The sequence below is a fragment of the Leuresthes tenuis genome, unplaced genomic scaffold, assembly GCF_036924035.1.
Source record: "Leuresthes tenuis unplaced genomic scaffold, fLeuTen1.0.hap1 SCAF_24, whole genome shotgun sequence".
NCBI classification, from domain to species: domain Eukaryota; kingdom Metazoa; phylum Chordata; class Actinopteri; order Atheriniformes; family Atherinopsidae; genus Leuresthes; species Leuresthes tenuis.
In genome coordinates, this window is record NW_027325378.1 from 11,448,951 (window position 1) to 11,463,252 (window position 14,302).

Sequence of the window (14,302 nt, forward strand, 5' to 3'; positions counted from 1 at the left end):
CTGCCTCTTCACCTCAGTCAGTGAGACAGATGGATACCCTCCACGACTCTGGTTCTGCTGGAGGTTTCTCTTAAAGTTCAGTTTTTCTCGAATGTATCCAGGTTCTTGCCTAGAGGAACTAGTTGGGATTTTTCTCATTGTGAAGTTGTGCAACAGGAATAAAACTGAATTTGAAAACACTCAGTTAGAAGCTAATTTGTAATCTACTATCTCTTTGCCAATGCTCATTTATCTGTGTGGTAAAGCTTGTAGTTACTTAGTAATAATCTGATATAAAGGGGGGGTGCAAATCCACTGCTACTCATTGATCCAATTCACTATTCATCAATTACTGAACCTGTAGGCTTTGAATGATGTCACTTTAGTCAAAGCATAAAACACCCCTTTCATAGTCCAAGTGTCACGATAGAAAGATCAGTAATAAGTTCATGTTTTACTGATCATTTATTTATATTCTTACAAAATGACGGCAAACTAGGTGGTGACTGTGATGTCACATGGACACGTTTGTCGGCCTGTGCACCTCATCAAAGGATCCTGTTCCGTGGATCTGCAGAGTGAGAGGAGTCTTCACCAGAGGAGACTGGATCACCACCACAGCCCTGAATTCTCTGTCCTCACTGAAACACATAACATGGAAACATTAGCCAAATGTTGTTTTTTTTTTGTAGTTATATATTCGTTTGTAAATATGTGATTTGCTGCAGCAAAGACACCGACCTGGGAGTGAAGCTGATCTGCAGACACTGTCGACAGCGGGTCCTGCGGGCCTCCTCGGATCCGAGCAGCCCAAAGTCTGGTGTAACTCTAAACACTTGAGAGTCCCCTCCACCTGACAGTGAAAGATCAGTAAACCTCTTGGCTAAAATGACTACTGATGGCTGTGAAGATGGCTGCGTGGTTACTTGTAAGTGATTTCCAGTAGGTGTGGGCTCCACGGATGTATAGGTTCACGTCTCTGGTTTGTGTCTGTCCAACGTAGCAGAACCCAAAGCTGAGGCAGTCAGTGGAGAAACTCAGCGTTGGTAGATCCAAAAGGGCACAGAGAGGCACTGTCTGGATATAGGAAGTAGACACTGTGAGGTCATAGGCTACATCTTGAAATCACATCCAAACATTTGTGTGTTTTGTCTCTGACCTGCAGGCTGTTGTTACTGAAGTGGATCAGGAGGTTTTGCTGGAACTGCAACTTCTTCTGACCACCGCCATTGTGGATCAGCGTCACTCCATGGGGAACTTCCTCCTCCGTCTGGTCTGCATGATTCAGAAGTGGCAAGGAACAGTGGAAGGCCACCTTCACCTAGCAGTCACAGAAGCGAGTAGCTCTTACTCCTCAGAACAACAGAGCATCCCTACATTTAATTTATACTGCCACTCCTAATCTTACTCGCAGGTTCTGTTGTGGCTGAAGCATCAGAGGCTGATTGTCACCAGTAGGAGGGTTGCTGGATGAGCTGGTCCAAGCTCGCGGTTGAGGACTGAGCACTGAAAATGGCGGCTGAGTCCCCAGTCTGAAGTGTAAGGGCATCTCTGATGTGTTTTTCAGCTGAAAGGTCTGTGTGACGTCAAATTCACGGACCACGAGCTGGAGAATTTAAAAACAACAAAAGACCCAGTGACTGCTCAGAAATACTGTACACCCTTGAGATCAATACCTCATGTATGCACTGATGATTACTGTTGTAGATTTCCCAACCTCCTTGTCTGATCCTGCCCTCAGTAAATCACCAGCTGAGGCATTAAACTCCAGCACCCCGCTGTCCTCCTCCATCTGCACTAGCAGACTGCAGCAACAGGAATCCAAGAGGAAGATATGCAGCTTAATCAGACCACCTCTGAGCTCCTTTTGCCTAACCTCAGCTTATTTTAATTTCAGAAACATAAATTTTGTTGGATCGTGAGGGATCTGGGGGACATAAATAGCCTGAATGTAATTGCTTACACTGCTGGCTTAACGGCTGCTAGTAGATCCAATCTGACAGGCTCTAAATCCAAACCATGTGCCCTTCCAACTTTACCTGGGACACAAGCAGCCATCTGTAACACACACAACCACGCAACAAGGGAATAAATTACACCGGAGCTGTCCATTTTTGCCTTTTCTAGGATTTCATATCAAAACATATTGTTTTGTGCACTGAGCATGTTACCTCAGAGTCTAGGCTCATGAAACCCAGTACCAAGCCCACACATCTGGACTCACAAGCAGACCCAGAGAGAGTCAAAGGGGTGAATGACACATGGATAGTTCCACTGCTCTTTGCTGGAATCACCTTGGCATTTGTACACAGGAAAGAAATTTACCATTAGTCATATGAAGTAGTCGAACTGTTTAAGCGATTAAATAGAAGTATGTGGTGGAAGTCTTTAACTGTTTGTTGTGGTGTGATACAGTAGGGGTAATCGGAGCGGTTGCCCTGCTGAGGCCTGATGTAAACAGAGAAGAGTTTTTTCTTTGCAGGGCAAGGATAAAGACAAGTTTCCTCTTCATGCTCAGATACAAACTCCTCCTCCTCGACATCCTGAAACAAATAGAGGAACATTAGATTTGAGCCAGCGGGAGAGTAAAAAATGCATTTATGAGCGTCCACAGTCAAGTCTTCTCTCAGTCTGGTAAATATACTCACAGTCACACTTTCAAGGAAAGAGCTCGTTCCCTCAGAGTCTGGTGTGGAAGCCTCCTCTCGTGCTGTTGGAACGTCTAATTCAGAAAGCCTCAATGCCCCGCTTTGCACCTCGTTGCCATCTGCATCTTTAAGTGGGAAAGCGTCTCCGTATGCCACCACAACATCCACCAATTTACAGTCATTTTGATCTTTGTTGTAAGTCTCCCAGTCCACACGGATGTCTGCCACAGAGAGAACATTTAGGACTTCAGACTTTATATGTGTGACACAATTCAAACAGGCTAGTGCCTTGCAGTTCACTGACAAGCTGAAAACAAGGTAGAACACCCCACGTGACGGCATCTCTTATGAAGTTACTTGGAGTGTATTCCTGAGCCTGCATTTGCAAGCATGTTGGCTGAGTTTTTTTATTCCTACAACTGCCCGGCAGAGATGCTGTTTCTTTAACAGACAGGAAACCCCCATCACTTACCAATCATGGTGGGATTGTTGATGCGAAGTGATCGAGAAACCGTGTCGCCTCCCGATATGTGAGCGCCAAAGCTAACAGGAAAGTCAAATAAAAAAAACCTAAGACGTCATCATTAATGACAGCAGAGATTTAACTGGAGACATGGACCATGGACAGACTGTATGATTGGTCCCTGGTGCTGGTCATCTGCTCGTGGGCCCGTCATTTGGAAGTAGAGCGGACAGCCGTTCACAGTCATCTGCATGGGAATAAGCACTGGTTCCAGTTCCCCAACCTGCAGCAGAAAAAAGATTCCATTTATTTCACTTATGTATGAGGAAGTGAAGATCAAACACTAATCCTGAAATAGCCCTTGAATCACATCACATTACATTAAAAAACCTACTTTACATATGAGGTTATCTCTGTATTCCCCCCACATGTCGCTGAGGGCAGTCACGTCCACAGTCCGAGTCTCAAACGGTCCCAGCAGCCCTGAGTCTGGCTGGACAAGGAAAGCTGCCCCTTTTCCATGAGCCAAAAGGCTGCTCACAAACTCTGATGAAGGACAAATGATCAGAACCAGTAATGTTGGAGCTTATTGGTGCATAAATGAAAAGCCTGAACACTGATTAAAAGTTCAAGCCTACCCTCATGCGCTTTGGCTTCCACCTTCTTTGCTCGTGCAGAGTGAAGCGGACTCTTGACATGTGTAAATCTGCAATTAGGATGCAGCCTGTGTCACCTCTCTGTCACGGTGAAGTTATTGAGCGATCTATTATCAAGGTCAGTGAGCTGGCTCGCTTACCTTTTCTCTGACTGATTATTTGGATTTGAGGCATGGCAGGTGAAATACTCTGACTCAATGGTGAAAGAGGCAGGGATAGCAGTTTGATTGGTTATTTGAAGCTGCTTGGTTACAGCTCTCTTTAAAGTGACATCATCTCCGAAGTCAAGCATCAGCGACGAAGGCCCTGGATCATCCCCGGGGGGACTAAAGGGGATATAAAACAAAAAAAAACAGTTTGAGGAAATATTTCACAGTGTGAAACTGACACACCAGTGAGGTGCCAGGTTTTCAGATACAAGGCTCCCAGTGAATGTTTGCTACCTGATACTGGGCAGCGAGTACAACACACTGAGTTTTTTGGGTTGGGAAGCCTCAATGCCAAGAACAAGAGGTGAGTTCATCCCCTGGACCTCACAGAGAGCAGCAAGGTCGGTCAATTCCAACTAACAAAACAGAAACAAGCATGAGGTTAAACCCCCAAATTAAAAGAAAACCAATGTAAAGTGAACTATTTGCCTTTCAATCTTACCAGTTCACTTTGTTTCTTTGATGATATGTGACAAATCTTAAAAGACTTACATCTGAGTGAGTGGTGAAATTAACCAGGATCTCCATGCTGGCATTAGGTCCCAGAACACCAGAAGAGGGGTCAAAACTGACTGTGCACAGTGAAGCCAGTTTACCCTGGAGCTGGGGCTGTCGAGGAAAATATCAAAATGACATCACCAAGTATTAATAGTCTTTAAAGATGACCTAATTTTAGTCTCTTTCAAAAAATATGGATCTGCATCTCTCTGACTATTCCCTGAAAACGCTTAACAGAGTACGAATGGCAAACATGGAGGTTAGAGAGATGCTTTCTCCAGGATTTGATGTGATCATTCAGTAAAATGTAAAAAGCAGGGGAGCATACCATCCAGCTGAAGTGTGACGGCAGCAAAGTCTGGTTGAAGAGAGTTACGCTGCCAGTGCTGAGAACTCCAACGTAAAGCTCAGAGAGGACCAGCGTGCAGTTTAACAAACACACCTGAGGAGACTGCACATCCGCTCGCATCCACATGTGACTGTTAGGAAAATACAGGAAGTGCTACAGTAAGGTGCAAAACTCTTGAAAACTCAGCCTGTCTCAAAGACAAATCATTCATTCCCATTTCTTTAGCTCCGCCCATGAAAAACGCTTTCCAAAGATGATATCTAAAGAGCTATTAGCTTAAAACTTGATGTATCTCAGCATGGTGTGCAGTGAAACAGGTAGAAAAGGCTGAGGTATGCCAAATGACACAAGAACTGGACTGAAAATCAGAGGCAGCAGGTCTTACCGAGTAGGAATTGGATTCATCACGACATAAGACACGTTGCCACTGATTTTCAGCCCAGTTTTCATGTAATTTGTCATACACAGCATCCAAAGAAGGTCACTTGAAAGTCCTTAAAGGAAAACTAAAGGAGAACTATTCCTGAAGACTACCTCAAGAAGTTAGAACAAAGCTTTCCTAAGAGCATTCAGTCTGTGTTTAAAACAGAGGTGGTCATACCAAATATTGATTTTTAAGCTCGTTAGAACGATACAAATCACAGAACATATTTCCCATTTTCCTGTCAACAAATAAAGAAATGATGAGTTGCTCATGACTTTTGCCCAACGCTTTACTTTTCATCAACAGGCCACGGTCACTGAGTATTACCTTAACTAATATCGCTGTCATGGCTGGTGCTTGAGTAAAAAACCTAATTCGTCTTAAGGAAATTAGACATTGGTTTTACGTATCTGTGTGTTCTCACCATCCGGTTCCATTTACCACAATCAGCTCCAGCTCTGTCTCAAACTGCTGGCAGAAATGTGGCCTGAAGAGCACTTCCACACTGCAGGAAGCCAAAGGCGGCAGCATACCTCCGCATGGCTCCACTAAAATCTAAATGGGTGTGAAAAACAAACATAAACCTTCTGCAAACACAACCCTGTGTTTCATGTGGAGTCATCACAGGTGGGTTGCTACATTACAGCACAGGTACCTGTGTGTCTTGGTGCTCCTGTGGATTATCAGGCCTCTCCTCCAGCATCCAAAAGGCCTCCAGCTGGGTAGTGTTGGTGAGAAGCAGGGTGGTCTGAGTCTGCTCCCCGAGCCTCACAAGCCCAAAGTCCACGCTGGGAACACTGAGAGTCACTGCGGGACCCTTTGAAAGATACAATATGCAATAATATCAGAGCAACAAGCGGTTAAGATGGAGTAGGGACATTTTTTGTTGTGGGGCTTAATCTTACTTTAAAGGAGACTTCAACAGCTAAAGTGACAGGCTCGTGGCGATGCTGAATGTTGCAAACCAAACCGGTCACGACCTTCTCTGGTCTACCTCCAGTAACAATAAGATCCAAATCAAAGCACTCGTTCTCCTCTGGAGCCCCATCGATAGAAAACAATCGACCAAAGAAGAAATGTTGAGAAAAGGCAATGCTTGAACGCACAGTGAAATGTGAACATTGAACCAAAAAGGGCCAGAAAACCCATTTAATGTGTAACAAACCTATTCTGCCAGCAGAGGGCTCTACTTCTATCGTGTGGCAGCTGCTGTTGAACCTCTCCCATTGAAACAAGATGAAGGTTTTACTATGATTCCACATCTGACACACGGACACCATGAAAACCACCGTTAATAAATGTAAAATGATTTCAAGAAATCTAACGCGTTCCCACCTAAACAACAAAAAGTGGTTTAAATCACCTTAAACCGCCTGCGAGTGGTCGTGCAAATGAAAATCTCTCCGGGGATCACAACCGCGTAAGGCTCAAGGAGGATGTGGTACGGCTCCGTTGACCCCTTGACCTCTATCTCCATGATGATGACGTTGCTCACCTTGGAGCCGGTCTGCACAGGCTGAAGGACACTAGATTTCCAACGACAGATTCAGCAATTCAGCACTTGTAATGTCGGACTTCTTTGCATTTGACGGTTTCTTCACTCTACCATTTGCAGCACATGTTTCTGCCACTGCACACGCAAAGAAACCTACCTGCTCTCACGTGGCTCTGGCGGCAGCTGGGGGACATCCCTCAGGACCAAGTGACAGACGCTGTGATAATCCTTCAACTTAAGAAAGCAGAAAAGGTCTTATGTGGAAGAAGAGGAAAAACGCAGCATTCTCAAAGCACAGCCAGTAACCATACATTCCCAAACCATACTGGTAATTTCTTCTACATCTTCTTACTTCTTTTGGACAGAAGGTGAACAGAAACTCTTGGTCCTGACAGGGAGCCAGTAGTCCTGTCGAGGGGCTGATGTGGAAAACATCATCTGTGGCTGGGTGAAATTGGATATAGCAGGAATCGGGGGTTTCCCCTGGAAGCAGAGGATGCAGGTTGGGCTTCATGACCTCCCAGTGGAAAGGTAGCTCCAAGTGGCTTCACCCCGCCCCCACAATGAAGAGACAGAAGAAGAAGAAGAAACAGATCCGTAATGTGATTTTCAATTATCCCAGAGGGGAAACTCTTCCTCTGGTCATGGTTCAGTAAAAGGACACCACAGGGTCAGAAACAGAACAGTCTTGAGTATTAAAGCTCCCTTCATTTTATTCATGGAGACTTCAACTATGTAAATACTGCCTACATTAGGGCCGGTGTATGAGCGGTCTACCAGGGTTCCCACACATTTTCCGCTTCAAGATTCCATCCTTTTCCTTCCTCCAGTTCATGTTTTGACCATTTTTCCATATCTCAGTCAATTTTTGGGGATTTTTTTTTGTCTAATCTAATTTGTCATGATATGTGTTAAGCTCATTATCATTCAACATGCAAGAAAAACCACCGTTTTTACAGAGTTTATATAAAAGGCAGATGTAGGCTCCAGATCAGAAAAGTGGCCTTTGCTCAAGTGCACAGTTAATCGTTTTGAATTGTGAATTTGTGGTCTTATTAGCTCATTTCAAGCATACTTTAATACAACACAGTGCTCATTTTGTAATACTATGGAAAAAATGGAAAATATGGAAAAGAAAATAGAAAACAGAATAAAGAAAATAGTTTGGAAACACTCGTTTTTATACATATCCATACCTGGAAAATACTAAAGAATAATAAAAAAAACAGCCTGTTATTATGTGCCTAAAAGAGGAAATGCAATGTGCTTGATCTTGCTGTGGAGAGGCACTTACACATTGTTTCTGATGACAAGCACCGTCTGCTGCACTGAGTAAGGGTTGGAGGGGCTGAAGCGGACAAAATGCTCCGCTGTGAGGTCACGCACCTCCCCGACCACAGGCGGCCCCGTCTCCCCTGACACAGACACAAGCTCAAGTGCAATCAGCTGGCCCTCACCTGGGAGACAAGCACACACACATCATTCAACCCTACAGGAGCCTGAAAACTGTACGTCTTTTACAGAGCAAACCTCTTGGAGACTTTACTACAAAGACTTACCTTCGATGGAAATGTCTTTAACTTGGCAGTTGTCGCAGACAACAGTGAAAACCTGACGGATCTTCTCTGCAGCAGTTGGGAAGAAAACCACCTGCAAACACATGCAAACACACAGAGGACTCTGACACGAATTGGTGTGGATCTCAAAAGCTGAGAGATTTGTGCCGAAAAATTTTTCCAATCACTTTAAAGTTAATCGTGTGTATGAATCTACAATCGGTCACGGTGCTGACAGTCGCTTTGATTTGAATCCTTTCACACAAATATGGCAACAGTGAGCGCTGAGGCAATATGTTGTTGTTCCTTTTTGAGATTGAATAGAAAGAAATGTGTCCCCTTAACTGACTCACCTCCACAACGGTGGCCTCTCCGGGCTGCAGCACAAACAGGGAGGGACCCACCGCAAAAGGTGACTGCTCAGAAAAGTATGTGCTGGCTACAGACTTTGTAAACAAAGAGAAAAGATACCTGTTAGGACACGACTGACTTTTTTTCTTTGAAGACAATTATATTAGTGCAGGTGTGTTTTTTTTTTACTATTTCTAAGGTACTTTTATAGTTTCGATGAGGCCACAAATACATTTTTTACCCGAAGGTTCGAAGCTGGCCACTGATTCTTAGGGATGATGCAAAAACTCCCAGAGCTGAATCCAACGTTTTGGCACAGGAACTCGACAAATCTCACTCCGCCAACCAGACAGTAACCACAGTCCAGCACTTTCGGGACTGCACAGCAATTAGGGAGAGGTTCATACTTTAACCAGGGAATAGAAAACTCTCAAGATTTAAAATCTCTTTCCAAGAGTTTCCTGGCCAAGACAGACAGCAGCTCAGACCAGCAGAAATGACACAACAACACACTGTGCATAAAATGAATAAATGCATGTAGATATCATGTAAAGAAAGTATAAAACATCCCAAAATATCAAAAGTTTAAGAAACTAAAAATCAGATTTTGCACTCGCCCCACCGTTGCAGAGGAATCAATCGTAACCTTTACACTCAGACACATCTACCTCTAATTTGCTTAAAATTTGCTTTCATTTGTTTAGTGAAATCCACTCTTTAAAATTCAAATGATTTCACAGCCGATTCCAAGCAGAGGGTGGCAGCACATGAAAAATAACATTTTTCCCAATTCACCGTGGGGTATTGAGGATGGATAAAGGAACAATTCTTTGGAGCATAAAACAAACAAAAAAATAAGCTAGGACTGAATAAAGTACCCTGATGCAAGTTTGGAAGATTGTGGCTTACGGGTGAGTATAGGAGGAGGCCGCCTTGCTTCCACAGGCACCACAAGTAGTTGCTCAACCTGGGTCTCCACCACTATAAAGTCCTTGTAGTCTGCCAGGGAGTCTGGAGCGAAACGAAGTGTGTACTTACAACTCATTCCCGGGGCAACAATGCCACCTTCACTGGGGAATCTCCCTGCCAACACATACCACATGGACAAGCTGTTTTGTGTCTGTTAAAGCTGCTGGTGCTAATATTTACACACACTTCATGATTCCTACACCACATCAGGTAGAATGATGCTGCATCATGTAACCCAATCGGAGGCAAAAGGAACTCACCGAGGCTGATAGAGAAATGAGGAGTGGTAGGGGGGATGACTCTGACGTGGCGGCATGATGAAGTCACGTTTTTCAGCTCCAGTGTAGCCTGATAGAGGACAGGGCATGTTACTGAGCATCACCCGTGGAAACGCTCTCTGCACTTAGTGTTAGCTGACGATCGCTCTGAATAAGTCACCGAGACAAACCTCGTAGAAATGTCCCACGCCGTATTCCGTAAAAACTACCACTGAGGGATTTGCTATGAAGAGTGGGGGAGGATCATCGGGGGAGCTTTCAGGAAAAAAAAACAAAAAACAACTACAGCAGTCTGAGATCACACCTCTTTCAAAAACTAATCAAAACTCTGAATCCAGAACCAGGTGGACAACGAATGTATTACCTCTAAGATAAGAAATACCCCAACTCTAGTCAAATTTGGTATTAGCAAATGTATCTGTAACTTTGTGGGTAATACAGCCATCAAATAATCAATTCATACCAACAACGTACCTTCCTTGGCAAAGGTAACAGCATCTGAGTGTTTTTGTGGGTTCACATTAAAAACGGGCTCACAGCTGTGGCTTGTTTCGGTTCCAGATGACTCTCTCCTGTCAGTGTTTGTCTCTCTCAGCTCATGTAAGGACTCATAAGAGAAGCCTCACCTTTCATTTGCTGAGAGGATCAAGAATGCAATGTGACAGAGAGAAGAATGCTTTGGCGATGTTTTGATGAGGTGAAACACTGTCTTTGTTGGCACTGCCTCCCCATCTGTTCCAGGTACAATTACGTAAGGCAGAGAGTATCGGCTTACTCAGGTCTGCCATGCCTCAATGGGTGTACAGCTGTTTGCACTCATGTTTCATGTTGGTACTGAAGAAGGACTGTCTCACTTGAGCTTACTGTATTTTGCAATAACCAAAACCCATACCAGCGACGCACTTTATCATTATGCTGAGTCGCTTTTGTTGTCTTGTGATAAAATGCTAAACATACTCATGAATAAGTAATAAAAACGGGGCTCAGCTCGTTGTGCTACCTCTGATCCTCAGAGCCTTTCCTCCCGTGTTCCGTCTTCTTCTCTTTGGGTCTGGGCCGAATGAGGGACATGCCACCCTGCTGCGCATTAGGTGGAAGGAAGCGTGGGTTGCGTAGGAAGCTGTGCCGCTCTTTCAGCCTCTGAAGTTTCTCCCACCCCTCTGCCCGATCCTTCTCGCTCAGCTCACTCTTCCACTTTGGTCTGGGTTTGATCTGCTTCAGCTTCTGAAATACACGGAACACCGTTGCTGGATCCTTGTAATGAGTAAGATCATACATCCGCTGATGTAACGAGGTCTCCCTCCTTCAGGCTTGACAAAACAACATCATTCCTCAAGACTTATTTATGGCACTTGTTCCTGTTGTCTCTTGTCTTTCAAGTCTTTTGGCTTTGCTGTTTATGAACTATTTCAAATATTTCCAATGGATATAGAAAAAGAAAAAAACACATACATTCATTCATTAAAAATCAATAATAAAAAAAAAGTAATACCTGCTTTCAGAGTCAGTAGCAGCAGTACATAAAGTATCACTCTTTTTACCTCTGCGGAGGCCTCGCTCCTCTTTTTTGTATCTGAGCTGGAGTCGCAGGTTAAGCTGTGATCCAATTCATTCATTTCTAACGCCGTCTTCTCCTCTCTCTGAATCAGCATGTAACCATCGTCCTGAGGGTCCCGGGATGTGCGCATGGCAAAGGCGATGGTGGGTTTTGTGGGATCGGACTTAACTGATGAGGAGAAATCAAGCGAAATACCGAATCACAACATACCAGCCATGAACGACTTAACACACGAAAGAGAGTCAGGTACCTGCTGCTGGTGCCCGGATCTGTGTTTTTTGTGTCTTTACTAAGTAGTCCTCTGGGGAGATTAAGTTGTTCTTTTTGAGAAGATCTTCGTCTACGCACCAGGAGAAGGCTGATTTAACTGAAAACAGACATGAGCAGAAATTTTACATATAGAACATTACAACATCCCTGCCATTTTCAAATTGAATATATGTAGGAAAATTAATATCTATCCATGTAAATAACATTCTGTCAGCATGGAGTTTGCTATTACTGTATCAATGGATTAAAGTGGATTCAATCTCACCTGTTAACAGACCCCGGTGGTCGGGAACATCTTCCAAATTCTCCATCATCCTATCCAAGGTCTGGCTTTCTTTGGCTGCAGCCTGAGCTCTGGCCTGAATAATATGACTCTCCAGCATGTCAGCCTCTTTTATACGCTGTTCATACTCAGAATGAATCTGTAAAGAAAACAAAAGGTTTGAAGGGATTTGTTCTGTTAACCTGAAGTGTGGCGTACAGCTAATGTCCTGTCCTAATGTTTGGCTACCTGCTGAAGCTCTTCAACATATCTGTCACGATAGGCACTTCGTCCATTTTTTGACTTGACAATGTTGGACAAAGTGTCTCTCCCGATTATGTCAGCTGTGTAAACGTCCTTGAAAATGCTTACAAAGATGTGAGAAATGTCCTAGAATTACAATTATAGGGATGACAGTTACATTTTTGATGTATGCTTTCAATCTAAAAGTGCCACACTAAATCATACCTGCGACGTTGCAAACGCGGGTCTGTGGCTGTTCAGTGAAGGGTCAACACACAAGTTTTCCCCTGTATCTGTTTCTTCCAGCATTGCTGATACAGTAGCTGTAAGCTAATGCTAATTTTAGCTAATAGTTAATTTGACGAACGGTTTGTTATCACGGTGAATTCTCACCACCTTAAGCGTATATTAATTTAACGTTAGCTATAAGTTGAGGCTCTAACTTCTCTTATTGAAACTCTCACTATTTGTCAGCCATGTTTGTGTGCATATGGTTGCATAGCAACAACGAAAGTTCCCCTTCACAACCGGAAAAAAATCATCGGGGGAGGTTTAGATTTTGGTTAAACGTAAGGTACACAACACCAGTAAAAATGTTATATAACTTGATATAAACAATACAAATAAATAGAAAAGTTTTCATGTGGTTTGAATTGACCTAAAATTAGGAAGTTTCTTATGATAAATAACTGACGTCATTCCATTGGTTGTATTGTGTGAACAATAAACAAACTACTCAGCAGTTGCTTCATCTTTCATAAAGGGAATGTGGCAAATTGATCTTATTCTTTGAAAATGTCAACATTAATGTAATATTGGTTGTGAAATATGTTGCTCCAGCACAAGTTGCACCATTGTGCAGATCGAAAAGGAAAAACTTTACTCAAACTACATAATACAATAACATTTGGGACATATGCTCATTGATATGATGGCATTTGTTCCATTTACTGTATCATTTAAGTCCTAATCCTATCTATACTGTTAAACACTAACAGAGTATGTGTATAATAGTAAATTTGTGCTGTTTTGAGGTGCTGAGAGCATCCCCTTATGACTGTTTCTAATAATCATAAACCAGTGTCATTCTTACTGCTTTTCACACATCACATGAGTAAATATGTAATCAGTGTGTTCACAGTATGTGATGTGGCATTTTTGGTCAATTTTGTTTTGTGTGAGCACCTCACACGAAATTCCCATCCATTATGTTTAAACAACAACAAAGTATTGAATCTCTTGATCACTGGATAGTCAGTAAGGCATCCACTCATTTCACCACACATGGAAGTCAGCAGCCTCTGCTGCAGAGGTCTAGACTCAGAGGACATCTAATCCTTGATTATGTCTGTCGGCTCATGTGGTGTTCAAGTGGGATTCTAAAAGAGGCAATTGTTGAGTTCAATTTGGACTACTTTACAATTTGTCTGAGTTTTTTCACCCAAAACTTCCAAGAGAAGGAGTTCATATGACAAAACAAACAAAAGGAGCAAGCAGGCATCTGTCAAAGCTTTCGTAGTTCACACTAAGACAATAAATAGGGGTCTCAACAGAAGCCTGTAAAAGAAGCATAAACACAACATAGGCTGTAAACGTTTGCTTCAGAGTGTCTTGTCACATGATCCCAAGACTTATTTTGCATCTCTGACAACCAATTTACCTTGTTTTTGTTTTTTTTACCTACTTCACCTAACTTGTTGTCTCAAGTGTCACCAGCACAAATCTCTTTCTCTCATCCAAGTATTGTGCTGAAAGGACTGTAAAGATTAAAGTCTTTAGCCACTGTCAGTAGTTCTTAATGGTGTAAACATCTAAGTTATTACAGTACGGATAACTATAGATACAATGTAACGTGTGGTGATGATAATATTAGGCTATAGGTGAAAGTAGGTTGGAGGTGAGAGGCGGAAACAGACTAAAAAAACAGGTCTGAAAAAGCAGGTCTGCGCCAGCCAAAGACAACACCCTAAATAAATCAAATTGTTCCTGAGCTGCCAAATAATAACATCATTGTAACTGTACCAAAGCCTACTAAAGTGAAAAACTAACTTATCAAGGTTTGCACTGTTCAAGTGTTTATTTTTAGGCTGTGTT

At 43.0% G+C, this 14,302-nt stretch overlaps 1 protein-coding gene across 1 annotated transcript; it reads right to left on the reverse strand.

Annotated features, from left to right (window-relative positions):
* Window positions 1–425: 425 nt before the first annotated feature.
* On the reverse strand, window positions 426–12,618 carry dlec1 (DLEC1 cilia and flagella associated protein). Its single transcript, XM_072378839.1, has 38 exons — window positions 12,434–12,618; window positions 12,215–12,355; window positions 11,969–12,125; window positions 11,684–11,800; window positions 11,417–11,601; window positions 10,876–11,099; window positions 10,046–10,130; window positions 9,858–9,945; window positions 9,538–9,711; window positions 8,870–9,006; window positions 8,631–8,723; window positions 8,281–8,371; window positions 8,016–8,178; window positions 7,074–7,266; window positions 6,879–6,955; window positions 6,590–6,752; window positions 6,392–6,488; window positions 6,132–6,262; window positions 5,882–6,043; window positions 5,651–5,781; window positions 4,782–4,932; window positions 4,448–4,564; window positions 4,190–4,311; window positions 3,887–4,072; window positions 3,729–3,796; window positions 3,485–3,636; window positions 3,258–3,373; window positions 3,100–3,170; window positions 2,628–2,848; window positions 2,373–2,522; window positions 2,151–2,273; window positions 1,943–2,037; window positions 1,697–1,784; window positions 1,388–1,585; window positions 1,139–1,300; window positions 906–1,056; window positions 721–832; window positions 426–620 (listed from the first exon to the last, which is right to left on the reverse strand). The coding sequence occupies exons 1-38, from the start codon at window positions 12,515–12,517 to the stop codon at window positions 494–496; spliced, it is 5,103 nt and encodes a 1,700-aa protein (XP_072234940.1). The 5' UTR covers window positions 12,518–12,618; the 3' UTR covers window positions 426–493.
* Between the last annotated feature and the right edge of the window lie 1,684 nt (window positions 12,619–14,302).